The 14,705-nt window shown below is 46.2% G+C and overlaps 1 protein-coding gene across 4 annotated transcripts in view; it reads right to left on the bottom strand.

The window, feature by feature from the left end:
• Positions 1 to 14,705, bottom strand: part of LOC140912346 (NACHT, LRR and PYD domains-containing protein 1b allele 2) — a 40,025-nt gene that overhangs the window by 20,693 nt on the left and 4,627 nt on the right. For 3 of the 4 annotated variants that reach the window (XR_013635889.1, XM_073346588.2, XM_073346591.2), the window contains exons 4-9: positions 12,525 to 12,581; positions 11,518 to 11,594; positions 9,586 to 9,650; positions 5,355 to 5,578; positions 3,673 to 3,923; positions 88 to 216 (exon numbers count right to left, since the gene is read on the bottom strand). Coding sequence is in view for 3 of the 4 variants with exons in the window: in XM_073346588.2 (XP_073202689.1) it covers positions 88 to 216; positions 3,673 to 3,923; positions 5,355 to 5,578; positions 9,586 to 9,650; positions 11,518 to 11,594; positions 12,525 to 12,581 (803 nt within the window). In the remaining variant the exon portion in view is untranslated. The remainder of the gene's footprint in view (positions 1 to 87; positions 217 to 3,672; positions 3,924 to 5,354; positions 5,579 to 9,585; positions 9,651 to 11,517; positions 11,595 to 12,524; positions 12,582 to 14,705) is intronic. The other variant, XM_078853104.1, reaches the window with a different exon arrangement.

Here is a 14,705-nt window from a genome sequence, read left to right as displayed (position 1 = left end):
TCCTCCGCTCTAACCACTCCCCATCAGGACAGAGAACCAGGATGTTTTTCCGGCCTCTATGGAAGAAAAGAGGATCATCTCACTTACCTTGGGTGTCACCTCTATGTTTGATTGACTGGACACAACATAATGAGAATCAAAGGTCAGGGGCTTATGGGTCTGAAGAGATGTCGACACCAGCCTTGATGGGCACTTCTTTTCATAATCATCAACGGCCTGTAACATACAAGCACCATCCTTTATTGGAGCTACACAGAGAAAACACAACAGCGGCTGCCAAGTTCCCTTTTCCCTCCCACACAGCTGCCCTCCGAAAGAAGGGTCTTTGTTACTAACACCGAGAAAAGCTGTATCTTGCATTAAGAGGGCAGACTCCTCTCGGGTAAAGGTTAGTTTTATAATGAACTGGGGGAATAGTTTGCATCCATTAATTTCATATATTGTTAGGATTAATTATTTGTATTATTGTAGCACCCAGGAACCCCAATCATGGGCCAGGACCCCATTGTGCCAGGTGCTGTACAAAGACAATCCCTGTCCCAAGGAGCTCATTTCCCCTTGTGAACAGGGACACCACCCCCAGAACATGCCTTCATGGCACGGGGTGGCCCTGTAGGCACCCCACCTTCAGTTCCCTCTCTTCAAGAACTCCACTGCTTCTTCCTCATGGCCACTAACACCCCTGCTTGGAGCTGGTTTATTGCACAGATTCATAGCTTCCAAGGCCACAAGGGATCACTTTGATCATCTAGTCTGACCTCCTGTGGCCTGCAATACACAGAACTGCCCTAAAATCATTCCTGTTTGAACTAGAGCAGACAAGGTGGGTGAGGTAATATCTTTTACTGGACAAAAGATATGACCTCACCCGCCAGGTCTCTCTAGTATCCTGGGACCAACATGGCTACAACTACACTGCTTGACCGAGAGCAGATCTTTTAGATAAACATCACCCTCTCCATCCAGTGAGAAAGAATCCACTACAGCCCTTGGTAAGTTGTCCCAGGGGTTAGATACCCTCACGCTTAAACATTTACACATTACAGTCCCAACTCTGCTCTTCATGGCGCAGCCACTTCCAGCCCTTTTTAGCTAGAGTCTTTGCTGCCCCCAGGAAAAGATCCAAAACGCTCCCTGGGCTGGTCTTCTCTGTGGCTTGGAGACACCAGCAGACAAACCTCCGGTTCATTCCCATGCCACTACCTTACCTACACCAGAGGCCTACTTGAGTCACATGACCCACATCATGAGTATCTTCATTTTCCCCATTTGGGGAGAGGCGCTGAGATGGGGCTGAGATCCATCTCCTCTTAAAAGGCCAGCCACCCCAGGGCACACCTCTTTTTCTGATCAGAAATTTCCCACTGCAGATCATCATTTTCTCAGCAAACCATATGCAGAGGAACAAGAGCTTACTGGTGTGTCATAGTCTCTCCGATGGACAAAACTTCCTAACGGAGAGACTGGCTGCTCTCCTCCAGTATGTGCTTGCCAAACAGGTGCTCTTCCATGCCATTCTGGAACACTCCCAAGTGTGACCTGGGAACCTCTTGGTGCCAACTGGCAGAAGACACAGCAGGTGCATAGAGTTTTCCAGGAATCCTTTGGGTCAGATGTATGCCTATTTAGTTTACCAAGAGCCAGAAGCCCATTGGTCATCATAATCGTCAGGCAATGTATGCATGGACAATGCTTCAGGAATTAAGCATCTGTACTGAAAGTTCTCTTCTTAAGATATGCGAGTTAAGGCAGGTCACCAGAAGGTAATAAACATACTCATGTCAGGTTTCTCTCTCTCTCTGTCTAGTCGGCTTCACAGTGGAGGCCTATGTGCATTACTGAGCCTGATGTTAATCAGAAATTGCAAATGCAGCAAGAGAGGAAAGCTGAGGGGAAAAACAAAAAACAGCTGGGGGGGTAGACTGTTTACGAGTAAAGACAACAGATTTTGGGAGTATAAAGAGGGGTACAGAGGTACAGCATGGATACTTCACTGAGGAGGGGAATGGTGAGGGTGTTTGGTCGTATAAAAGCAGGGTCACAGACAAACTGGCAGGAGAATGCTGCGAAGACTTTGGGTGAGCTAAACTTCAACGAACAGCAAAGTATCTTATTAATTAAGTCTAGGCTCTAGAAGGCAGGCGATGATTTTGCTTCACATGTAACCATCTGTCTCCAATTCTTTTACTTGATACTTCTCAAATCTCTCTACTTTGCTAAATAAACTTGTACTCGTTTTCACTATGGACATATCTCAGCGCCGTGCATTAAGTGGAGCGGTGATCTGAGGTGGAACTGGTAAGCTGGTGCGTACTGCTTCTTTGGGAGCAGCAAATCTGAATACTGCAAGTGTTTCATTGGAACAGGGGCCGGACATTCCAGGAGAATGCTTGGAGGGCTCGAAGGGTGGAGTGTGCTTATAGCTAACCTGCAGAGAGAGCGTGTGGCCCATATAGGCCTGAAAGGCAGTGCTTGTGTTGCTCGTGGAATTGGGGAGCTGACCCTGGCAGGCACAGACAAGACTTCCTCATGCTAAGGGCACATTGTAGTGAGATGCCTCACAAATCAGGGTACTCCCAGGAAGCCTGACAACAGGTTGATGCCTCACAAATCAGGGTACTCCCTGACGCCTGATAATCTTCACTTGCTCATCCGGGTATTCAGACACTGAGGAGTAGCAGGACATGTTCCCAGACTTCTCCAGCTGCAGCGAACCATGAAGGGCCTCCACTCTCTTCCCCCACTCACCCTGCTCTGGCTTCTTGATGGCTTGCAGCACAATTGGTTGTTCTGGCATTTCAGGAACTTTTCTGCATGCTCCCCCTGCTCATGGGACTGCTTCTTCAAGAACTGAGCTGTGGGCCTCTAGGCCATTTCATGACTATCAAAGTAGTAGGACATGGAAAGGTAGACATAGCCAACATACAGCTCCAGATTCTCCATGAGGATACCAGCAGCCTCACAGTCCACGCAGAAGTTCCACCACGCCTGGGACTCCGTTTCTGAACCTATAAGATTATACTACAAAGGATCAGCAAGAACTTCTGGATAACCCAGGCTGCTGAAACAAGAACACCAACCCAGAAGTCCACATTTATTAATTTTTCATCATCATTTGCCATTAGACAGTTATCATTTTTAAAGCTCCTGAACTGGTTTATTTCAAAATCGGCTTGATGCTTCGGTCTCAGTGAGATCTACAGAACAAGCCAAGTTTGAAGTGTCTAGTTTAAGGTTATCTGAACACAATAAATCTGGGACCAAAACAGAAGGTGCATAAGCAACTTATATTTTTTCACTGATAATCTATTAGGTCATTTTCTGGGTGACGTAACAAAATATTATTAAAAATAATACCTAACTCTTATATAATGGTTTTCATCAGTAGATCTCAAAGTGCATTACACAGGGAAGTCTACATCATGATCCCCATTTTAAAAATACGGGGAAATTGAGGCACAGAGTGGGGAAGTGACTTGCCCAAGGTCAGCCAGCACACTAGTGTTAGAGCAGGGAATTGTTGGAGTGAAATGCACAGTGGCAGAAATTGGTCTTTAGAAACATGTTTCAGTGCACAGCTATCACACCAGTTGCATGCCTTGTGAATTATTCCATGCTCTCTGCTACAGGGTGGCTCACACTGCTTGTAGGTTGTAGCTGATTCTCAGTTACCTTGAACCGGGAGTGGTCGTTAGGGATGATGTAGAGGTGAAGAGTCGTCTTTGCCATCTTGAGTGCCCAGTAGAGCAGTACAATGGAGTGGATCAGAATTGGTGGTTTGGAGCGATTCCCCCAGACCACTCCATACAGGGAGAAGCTGGGGTTCTCCAGCACAGCATGGAACGGCCTCACTTGCATTGGCTTCTCCAGGGTCATCCCCTCCTCGATGAAATGGGCGATTTGCATCCGGGAGGTGTCAGCCCCTGTCAATAGGACACAAAGCAAATGATGCTCCATTAGCTTGTTGTGATTTCTTGCTGTCAGAGAGGCCACGTATCCACCTGAATTCTGCAAACACCTATTCCTGCCCCCTCTACGGAAGCAGCTCTGGGGGCTGCTTGGATTCTGATGCTGGCGCCAAATGTCCCCCCTTCCCTCTGCTCGGTCTCACCCCGCTCCCTGGGAGCTCCCAGCCTGCTCCCTTAGCTCCTGCTAGCCTGGGTTTGTATTTACTCCTGGACAGCCAAGCAGCTGCTGTCAAGTGTAGCACGGTCCGTATGTACAGATCCCTGAAATGGAAGAAGAGCCCTGTAGAATCTACACTCCAAGGGCTAAATCAAAACTCACAGTCCAGTCTTTCTACTCCAATCTGCCTTGGTAAATGACTCAAAGATCTATGGATGAAAAGCCCCGTATTAATAGTGCTCAGTACCACATTCATGATCATGATCACAACCATGGTACTAGTCAAATTTGTTGCCATCAGTGTAAATATGTTACAATAAAAATTAAAATTGTAACAATCAATATAATCCTGATTCAGACAGCAATTGTGACAGTGATCAGGACTGAAATTTCAATTAAGATTGTGGCAATGACTGTAATTGTAATTATAGCTGTCATTTCCGTTCAGATTGCAATAATTACTAAAATTCTGATTACAGCTGTTGTTTCAGTTAAGATTATAATTATGGGTGTGATTATTATTTGATTATAATTGTGATTGATTAGGACTGCAACTATGGTTGTAAATATGATTAACATAGCCATTGGGATTGCAGTAATATTTCTGATAGTGTCTGATAGGGTCACAACTGTGACCCTCGTCATGATAGCGATTATGCATTGTGATTAAAGGTGGGCGAAAAACATATATTTTAGTTTGTTGAAATTTTGAAAGTAAAAAAAAAATTGTTTCGGATGGAATGAAACATTTTGTTTCAGTTTCGACCATTTTTAAAGGATTTTGAACTTTTAAAAATAAAATGAAAGGAAATTTAGAAACAAACAAAAAAAAACACATGAAAAACCAAAAAAAATTATTTTCAAAAATGTTAAAATAAATCATTTCAATTTTTTTCATAATTTTTTGTTTTGGGCTCCCCCCAGCACAAAAAAAAAATAATTCGGGGGGGAGGGATAAAGATTAGTGAAACTTTTTGGTGTTGCCAAATCTACAAAGGTTAATGCACAGAATTTTGCCCCGCTCTAGCTGTGAGGAATGGCCAATTAATATTAATACACCTATATTTGCGATAGGTATGATTGGGATTACAATTATTACTTTCCTACCTTGCCTCTGAAACACATGAAAAGAGGGAGGCGAACAGTTCTGTCTGGGGCACATGGTTTGGGCTCCACCTCCCAGTTCTCGTTAAGGTGTCAAGTTCAGTTATTGCCCTTGGCTACCGTACCTCTGAGACACAGGAAGTGCGGGAGGTGAATGGCTGCCACGGCCCCGGCCGGTTCTGCCTGGATGCTGAACAGAGGGCCAGCGATCATCCATTTAGGAGTGCTCCACACACTCAGATGCTGATCCCAGAAGCCGTATCTGTATTGGACAGTAACGGCTGCCCTCGCCTCAAACCCCAGTTCGGTTTCAGAGCAACGGAATGAGCCTGCCCCGGGGAGGTGAACCCTGCACAGTGCGGGGAGGGAAAAAATAAAAGAAAAGATGGAACCAGCCCACATTTCCTGGACTAACTCGGTTGCTCTCATAAGAACTGTAGCGAGGCAGAGTGGCCTCCCTCCAAGGCTGACAGGGGGAAACACTCCCCATCCTCTGGTGGGCAGAGCCAGGCCGGGCCGCCCCCTCATGCCAGAAACAGAGGGGCAGAACAGGAAGCATAAGAACCGGGGCCTCCAGCTCAGTTGGCCGGAGCCAGGGAAGGAGTCGGACTTGCTGCTGGGCCCGGGACCAGGGACCAAGCTGTGCCAACCCCTGCCCTTGGAGCAGGACACTGAGGGAGGGAAAACTGCGGTGGCTGCCGTTGGCTGAATACCCTGAGGAGTCGCCAGGATTGCCACTGGAGGAATAACCCCAGGAGCCGCCGGAACTGCCGGCTGCCGAGTACCCCAAGGAGATTGAGGATCTGCAAGCAATTGAGCCCTACGAACAGGTAGGGGTAGGAAGTAGCCCAGGGAAACCAGACATTAGTCTGCAAAAAGAAAAGGAGGACTTGTGGCACCTTAGAGACTAAGAAATTTATTAGAGCATAAGCTTTCATGAGCTACAGCTCACTTCATTGGAAAGCTTAAGATCAAATAAATTTGTTAGTCTCTAAGGTGCCACAAGTCCTCCTTTTCTTTTTGCGGATACAGACTAACACGGCTGCTACTCTGAAACCAGACATAAGTCTGGCTGTGTTGCATGCCGACAGTCAGCATGTTTCAGTAGAACCCCTGCTGACCCACTGGAGGGACCACTCGCCACTGGTAGGGTGCTGGACTGGGACCCAGTGCAGTAGAGTGGGCCCGGGTCCCCCTACTGCCAACCCCACCCCGGGGTGGCAGCCTACTCAATTTAGGCCGGATGGCTTGTCTGTGTTTACTGTAGATTGCTACTGCTCTGCTCCACCCAGAGGGCTTGAGCCTGATTGTTTGCTGTCTGCCCCAGCCAGGGAGCTGGGCTAAAAGACTGCCCGCTCTGCTGCCCTGCCAAAGGAGCCAGGCCCTAGACTCTTTTCTGACCCTTATCACACTAATCCCTTGTCAGTTGGCTATCGGCCGCTAGGTGGCATAGCAAGGCGGAGTGGCCTCCCTCCAAGGTTGACAAGGAGGAACCACTACAAGAACATAAGAACGGACATACTGGGCCAGACCAACGGTCCATCTAGCCTAGCGTCCTGTCTTCTGATAGTGACCTGTACCAGAGGCAATGAACAGAACAGGGGCAATTGCAAATGATCCATCCCAGCACCCAGTCCCCGCTTTGGGCAGTTGGAGGTTTAGGGACATTCAGAGCAGGGCTGTGTCCCTGACTCTCTTGGCTAATAGCCATTGACAGACCTATCCTCCACAAAATTATCTGATTTTTTTTTACCCCAGTTATACTTTTGGGCTTCACAACATCCCCTGGCAACAAGTTCCACAGGTTGACTGTGCGTTGTGTGAAGAAGTTTCCTTTTGTTTGTTTGAAGCCTGCTGCCTATCACTTTCATTGAGTGACGCTTGGTTCTTGCGTTATGTAAAGGGGTAAATAACACTTTCACCACACCATTCAGGATTTTACAGACATCTATTATATCCCCACTTAGTCATCTCTTTTCTAAGGTGAACAAGCCCAGTCTTCTTAATCTCTCCTCATATGGAAACTGTTCCAAACTCCTCATCATTTTCGTAGCCCTTTTCCATACCTTTTTGAATTCTAATATATCTTTTTTGACATGATGCAACAAGAACTGCATGCAATATTCAAGGTGTGGGCCTACCATGGATTTATATAGTGGCATTGTGATATTTTCTGTTTTATTATCTATTCCTTTCCCAGTGGTTACTACCATTCAGTTAGCTTTTTTGACTGCCATAGCACACTGAGCAGATGTTTTCAGGGAACTACACACACTGACTTCAAGATCTCTTTCTTGAGTGGTAACAGCTGATTTAGACCCCTTCATTTTGTATGTATTGCTGGGATTATGTTTTCCAATGTGCATTGCTTTGCACTTATCAACATTGAATTTCATCTCTCATTTTGTCATCCAGTCAAGTGAGATCCCTTTGTAACTTCGCAGTCACCTTTGGACTTATCTTAAGTAATTTTGTATCATCTGCAAATTTTGCCACCTCACTGTTCACCCCCCCTTTTCCAGATCATTTATGAATATACTGAACAGTACAGGACCCAGTACAGATCCTTGTGGAACCCCACCATTTATCTCTCCATTGCGAAAACTGATCATTTATTCCTACTCTTTGTTTCCCGTCTTTTAACCAGTTACTGATCCATGAGAGCTCTTTCCCTGTTATCCCATGACTTCTTAATTTGCTCAAGAGCTTTTGGTGAGAGACCTTGTCTAAGGTTTTCTGAAAGTCCAAGAACACTATATTGACTGGATCATCCTTGTCCACGTGCTTGTTGACACCCTCAAAGAATTCTAACTGATTGGTGAGGCGTGATTCCCCATGTTGACTCTTCCCCAACATATCATGTTCATCTATGTATCTGATAATTCTGCTCTTTACTATAGTTTCAATCAATTTGCCTAGTACTGAAGTTAGGCTTACCAGCCTGTAATTGCCAGGATCACCTCTGGAGCCTTTTTTAGAAGTAGGTGTTACATTAGCTATCCTCTGGTAGAGGCAGATTTTGGCGATAGATTACATATCACAGTTAGTAGTTCTGCAGTTTCATATTTGAGTTCCTTCAGAACTCTTGCATGAATACAGCCTGGTCCCAGTGACTTAATACTGCTTAGATTTCAGCTTGTTCTAAACCCTCTTCTATTGACACATCAATTTGGGACGGTATTTCAGATTTGTCACCCAAAAAGAACAGCTGTGAGGTGAGTGCCTCCCCCACATCCTCTGTAGTAAAAACCAATGCAAAGAATTCATTTAGCTTCTCTGCAACAGACTTGTCTTCCTTGAGTGCTCTTTTAGCACCTCGGTCATCCAGGGATCCCACTGACGGTTTGGCAGGCTTCCTGCTTCTGATGTACTTAAAAACAATTTTGCTGTTAGAATTTGAAGAGCAACTAGCTAAGGACACAAAAACTTTCTTGGCCTGCTTTATTATACTTTTACACTTGACTTGCCAGACTTTTTAGTTTCCTCAGAAGGATTTAACTTCCAGTTTTTAAAGGATGCCATTTTGCCTCTAACCATCACTTTTACTCTGCTGTTTACAAATGGTGGCATTTTTGGTCCTCTGGGTTTTGTTTGTTTCTTTGTTTGGGGTTTTTTTACTTTTATTATTTGGGGGTATACATTTAGTTTGAGCCTCTATTATTGTGTTTTTAACATAATCTCCATGCAACTTGTAGGCATTTTACCCTTATTCCTTTTAATTTAACAAGCTTCCTCATTTTTGTGTAGTTCCCCTTTTTGAAGTTAACTGCTAGTGTGGTGGGTTTCTCTGGCATTTCTCCCCCTACAAGGATGTTAAATTTAATTACATAATTATATTATGGTTGCTATTACCGAGCAGTTCAGCTATATTAGCCTCTTGGACCACATCCTGTGCGCCGCTTAGGACTTAATCAAGAATTGCCTCTCCCCCGGTCGGTCCCACGAAGCAGTCATTTACGGGGTCTAGAAATTTTATCTCAGCCTCCTGTGCTGAGGTGACGTACCCAGTCAGTAAGGGGGTAGTTGAAATCCCCCATTATTATTGCGTTTTCTGCCTTTGTAGCTTCTCTAATCTGCCTGAGCCTTTCACAATCACGGTCACGATTCCTGTGGTTATTGCCATGTATCCCTCGATAATTTCACTGCTTATTTAATTGACACACCGAAAGCCAGAAGAACCTTGTCTAGGTCACCGTTCCCACGGGGGCAAATAAATGGGGTTTAGCACCAGTGAGAATTTTATTGTGAAATTCTCTAGTGTGGAGAAGGTCTCAGGTGCGATAGGAGCTGGCCTGTGCACACAGACAGAGACGCCTGCAGAGGGGGTGACTTCAACCTCCCAGCCCCAGTCCTCACCTGTACGTCTCCTGGTTCCCATCTGTGCCCCGAACAGTCTCAGGGTGTATTTCTTCTGGAGGATCCTAAAACACAGGAACTGGCATTAACTCAGCATCACTGGGGATTTCCCACTTCAGAGCTCTTCCCTCTGAGGAGGGAATCTTGTCTACTGTAGCCTAGTATTCAGCTGGGAGCTGTTGCTGTGGCCTGGGACCCTTGCAGTGCATTTGGCAGAGAGGACTCAGTGATCAGCTGAATTCCAGCTCCACGGTCGGATGCTTCCCAGGTGACCAAGATGCCCCAGGTCACAACTACGATGCCTGGTTATCTTTAGCTAGTTGAGGTGGGATCCTCTCTGACAACTGTCAGGTGTGATCACACTCTGGATTGCAGGAAGAGAGGTTCTGTAGAGTCATGAATCGTCTCTCTAAGCTACCGGCTGCACTGAGGTGGGTGAGATAAACACCTCTGCCAGGAGAGATGGGACTACTCCGGATCGATTCAGTCATTCAATCCAGGGCTCAGCTATTCCCTTAGTTACATGAATATCTCCCACTGAAGCTAAGAAGAGCTGCATGTAAACAACTGATTTGGCCTCTGACCTGCATTTGGCCAGACTCCTGATGTAAAAACAGGCTCTGTTACAAATAGCACAGCAGACACCAAAAGATGAAGGGAAATGGTGTGTGCACTGCCCATTCTGATGATGCATTATGAGAGAGATCTGAAACCCAGCATTTAATAAATGCAACTGACATGATCCCTTTAGACGTGCTTGAAGGGGACAGCGGGTTTCCAACCCCGCTCTCCCCAGTCTACATTCTGATCATCTAGCAGACAAAGGCACAATGAGATCCAGTGGCTGGAACCTGAAGCTGGACAAATTCAGACTATACATAAGGCCACTGGAATAACTACTGACCTAGGGGGTGTGGTGAATTCTCCATCAACTGCAATCTTTCCCTCAAGACTGGATGTCTTCTAAAAGCTACACTCTAGTGCAAACAGAAGTTATGGGCTTGATGCAGGAATTACTGGGTTAGGGTCTCTGGCCTGGGTTATGCAGGAGGTCAGACTAGATGATCAGAATGGTCCTCTCTGGCCTTAAAAAAAATCTGTGAATCTATGATATTACAGGCTCAGGCTAAGTCTACACAGCAGCGGGGGCCTAAAAAGTAACACTGTGGCAACACAGGCTAGCCCGAATACAATCTCGCCCAAGATCCGCGGCCACATGACCATTTTGGGGCATGAGCTGAAGCAGAGCCAGTATGCGTCCGTCCACCGAGCTGAAAATCACACCGCCCAGCTGCTGTGTAGACGTACCCCAACAGACAGACACTGACAAAGGCACACGGGGAACACGTCTTCCTTGCAAAGACAAGGTGTTGTATTAACTTGGGTTAGCCGACAGGTAAAAACAGCGGCAAACACACAGTACCTCGGCTTTTAAATCAGGTTAGTAGCTCGCGTTGAAGCCTACAGGGCAGCCAGGGTTGAACGTGAGCTGCTGATCTGAATCTAAAGCTGAGTGGCCATATCTACGCTGCTATTTTAACCCGAGTTGAACGCTCTTTGTTCTGTGGTCCATGGCTGGAGCTCTACCGTAATACACCTAATAAATAACATACAGAGTCCAGCACAATGGGGTCCTGGTTCATAACCCCGGCTCCTACAGGCTACCGTAATACACCTAATAAATAACAGTAATTAAGAATTTCTGCCGTGAAGACATATCCTTAAATAGTTTCCGATTCCTCCATTTGCCATCACCTGACTGGCCCACCAGGCACAATCCCGCCTAAATAAACTTTCTCTGATCTAAACAGTGGAGGTGTTAGAATACCCCTGGCTCAGCTCCGAGGGTGAAATCACAGCCAGAAACCACAGAGAAGGGAAAAAGACTGACGGACAATGAGCAAGGGGAAAAAATTACACCTAATCCCTTACCTCCTCCCTGGGACACAGTTTGCATTTGTCCGTTCCCCAGCTGTCCCCAGTGGGATCCTCCTTCCTGCTTTGTTTTCCTGCAGCAGACAGGGAGATATTATTTCAAGTAACACATTCTGCAGGGGATTAGTTTTTCAGTGCCATTGGGGTTTTTTGGGGTTGGTGAAAAGCAAATGAGACCAGAGCAGAGGCAGATTCTGCAGCCTGGAGGATATTAAAAATTAAAAAAAAAAAATGTAGGTAGAGATTAGCTAAACAAAGAGACAAAGGGAAAGGTAACAGGGGAGCGGGTGATGGAGGAGGGTGTGAGGAGCAGAGGTAAAAGCAAGCTGGTCCGGTCCGGTCCGGCATACCGGTCAAGAGCCAGTACGCCGTGACGGGACCTGACCGGCTTCCCCAAGCTGGCGCTTTAAAGGGCCCGGGGCTTCCTGCAGCCGCCGGAACCCCTGGCCCTTTAAAGCGCTTCCAGAGCTGCTGGGGTAGCGGCGGCAGGGCTCCGGCGGTGATTTAAAGGGCCCGGAGATCCGCTGCGGTAGCAGTGGCCACAGCTCGGGGCCCTTTAAATCGCCCCTGAGCTCCCAGCCGCCTCTGCAGCTGGTAGCTCTGGGGTGATTTAAAGGCCCCAGGGCTCCCAGGCACAGCCGGAGCCCTGAGGCCTTTAAATCTTGATTTAAAGGGCCCGGCCCCGCCTCTTCCGGTTGAGGCCACGCGCCCCTGCTCAGGACTCCGGAGTACCGGTAAGTCCTTTAAGTTACTTTCACCCCTGGTGAGGAGCAGATGTGGAGGGGAAGAGAGCGTGAGGGAGAGATTGGAACCAACAGCCAATCAGTGCAGGGAAGAAAGGCAGCCTGATGACGGTGCCAGCAATCAACAGATTAAATCCAGCGCGGCTAAAGGGGGACGTTGTGCGGATGGTCCACGCAGCAGGCCAAGGCAGCATCTGGATTCTATGCACTCAGGCCCCTCAAATTACCCCACTTCGCCCGGTCAATTTCAGCCTCACTCACCTGCAGCTTCAGCCTTGGAGCCAGTGAAGGAAAGATGCCTCTTCATGAAGGCAATCGCTGGGGAGTGTGGAATTACAGTATGAATAAATCAATATGAATATCTAACGCAGGTCCCTAGCACCTTTTGGCCCAGAGTGCTTCTCACAGGTAAGAACACAGGATTCATCTAGCCTAGTGTCCTCTGGCAGTGGCCAGCATCAGGTGCACCTCCAGAGGCAGGGGTAGGAACCCTGTAGTCGCAGATGTTGGATAATCTGTCTCCCACATAGTCTCATCCTGGGCTCTAATAGAGACTGGCTTAAACCCTGAAGCAGGAGGCTCAATATCCCCTACAAAATATATATCATTAGGAATTATGCTAACTCGGGATATTCTTGTGATCCATATGAAGAGATCTTAAATCCCTTCTTGAATCTTGTTAAATTCTTGGCCTCAGTGACTTCCTGTGGCAGTAAGTTCCACCAGCTAATTACACCTTATATGGAAAGGATTTCATTTCATCGGTTTTGAATTGGCCATCTTCCAATGTCATCGAATGGCCCCTTGTTCTTGTGTTAGGAGGAGAGGAGAACTGAAGCTCCTGATCTCTCTTCTCCATGCCCTTTGTTATTTTACATATTTTTATCATGTCCCCTCTTATTCAATTCCTTTCTAATGTAACAATCCCAGTCTTTTCAATCTCTCTCCATAGGAGAGTTTTCCCAGCTCCCTGATCATTGTTATCACCTGCCTGTGACCCCCCCTCTACTCCTGCAATATCCCTTTGGAGATGGGGTGTCCAGGACTGCACAAAGTATCCCCAGTGAGGCCACACCATTGATTTATATAAAGGCATTATGAATCTGGCTAAATCTGGAGCCACCCCACTGAAGTCAATTGGGTTAGGGAGAGATTCTGATCTCAGCAACCCTGGTGTAAATCCAGAGGGACTCGGCTGAAATTAATGAGGTTAGGGGCAGCTTCTGATCTCACTTATCCTGGTGTAAATCCAGAATAACTATCTTGATCTCACTGGAGCCAAAGCCAGATTTACACTGGGGTAACGGAGATCAGAAGCTGACCTGAAGTGTTTATTTCTTGTGAGGGTCTCTCACCAACCTGTTACAGTAAGAAAAAAGAAAGTGAACATGCAGTAAAACCGTATTCCAGATGAGGCCAGTCTATATGTATATGTGAAGGAACTATGATTCTTGTGCATGCAGAAAATATTATTCACCCATACACTGAAACGTAGCCACCTCTGGGGTGGGGCATATCAGCTGGATAGCAGCCATTCCACACAGAGATCATCCACCCAACACTGAAATGCTCTTTAAGTTGCATGTTTTGGAAGGAAAAGGGGAATGAAATTTAGCACCTACTCCAGGAAGCCAACCCCAGGTTTTGCTTTCCTCTATCAACCCTGTAGCCTATAAGGCTACCTTGCTTGCCTGTATCTCCTTTCTTATAGTTTTGATTGTTTGTTTTATAATAATAAGTTTATAGATGTATATTAAAGTAGTTTGGCTGTAACACAAGAGACCTACAGGCCACACCCTATATGTTATGCGAAGGCAAAGTTAGGTCCCAGACATATGTATGCTTTCACCTAGATAGATAGTGATAAGTTAAAGCATAAGGTCCATATATGGTAGCGACCTTTAACTTAGATAGATAAAGGATGCGTTGAAGCAGGGGGGCATAGGGGCTTTCCGAAGTTCATGCCCTCTGTAAACAGGTACACCACAAGGAAAGAACCGAAATAACCAGGAGAACAAAAATAACAAAGGTGTGAATGATCTAATGTCATTAATATGTACGTAAATGTCATCAATACGTACACACATATCAGCCCATGGAGTAAGTGTACCCCAACATTTTGGTGGGTGAGGAAACTAAGTTTGGACATAGGAGGGCTCAAGCACCCATGTCCTATAAAAGGGATGACACACCATGCTACAATACACCATTATCTAATATAATCTAAGTGTCTACGAATCTAAGCTTCAGGCATCTTTCTTAGTTTATTAGTCTGTTAGTTAAGTGAAATTCTAAGTCAGCTTCAATAGCTCTTAAAAGAAGGTGGAGCTAAGATCTGCACCTCCCACTCAAAAGAATTGAAGAACCCGAGGCGAGGCTGGTCCTTGGTCTCTTATAACCAGGTCATCCAGGAACGGTGTGAGTATATTAATCAAAAACTTT

Source organism: Lepidochelys kempii, chromosome 6, assembly GCF_965140285.1.
Source record: "Lepidochelys kempii isolate rLepKem1 chromosome 6, rLepKem1.hap1, whole genome shotgun sequence".
Lineage (NCBI taxonomy): Eukaryota > Metazoa > Chordata > Testudines > Cheloniidae > Lepidochelys > Lepidochelys kempii.
This window is presented reverse-complemented; position numbering and strand designations above follow the sequence as displayed.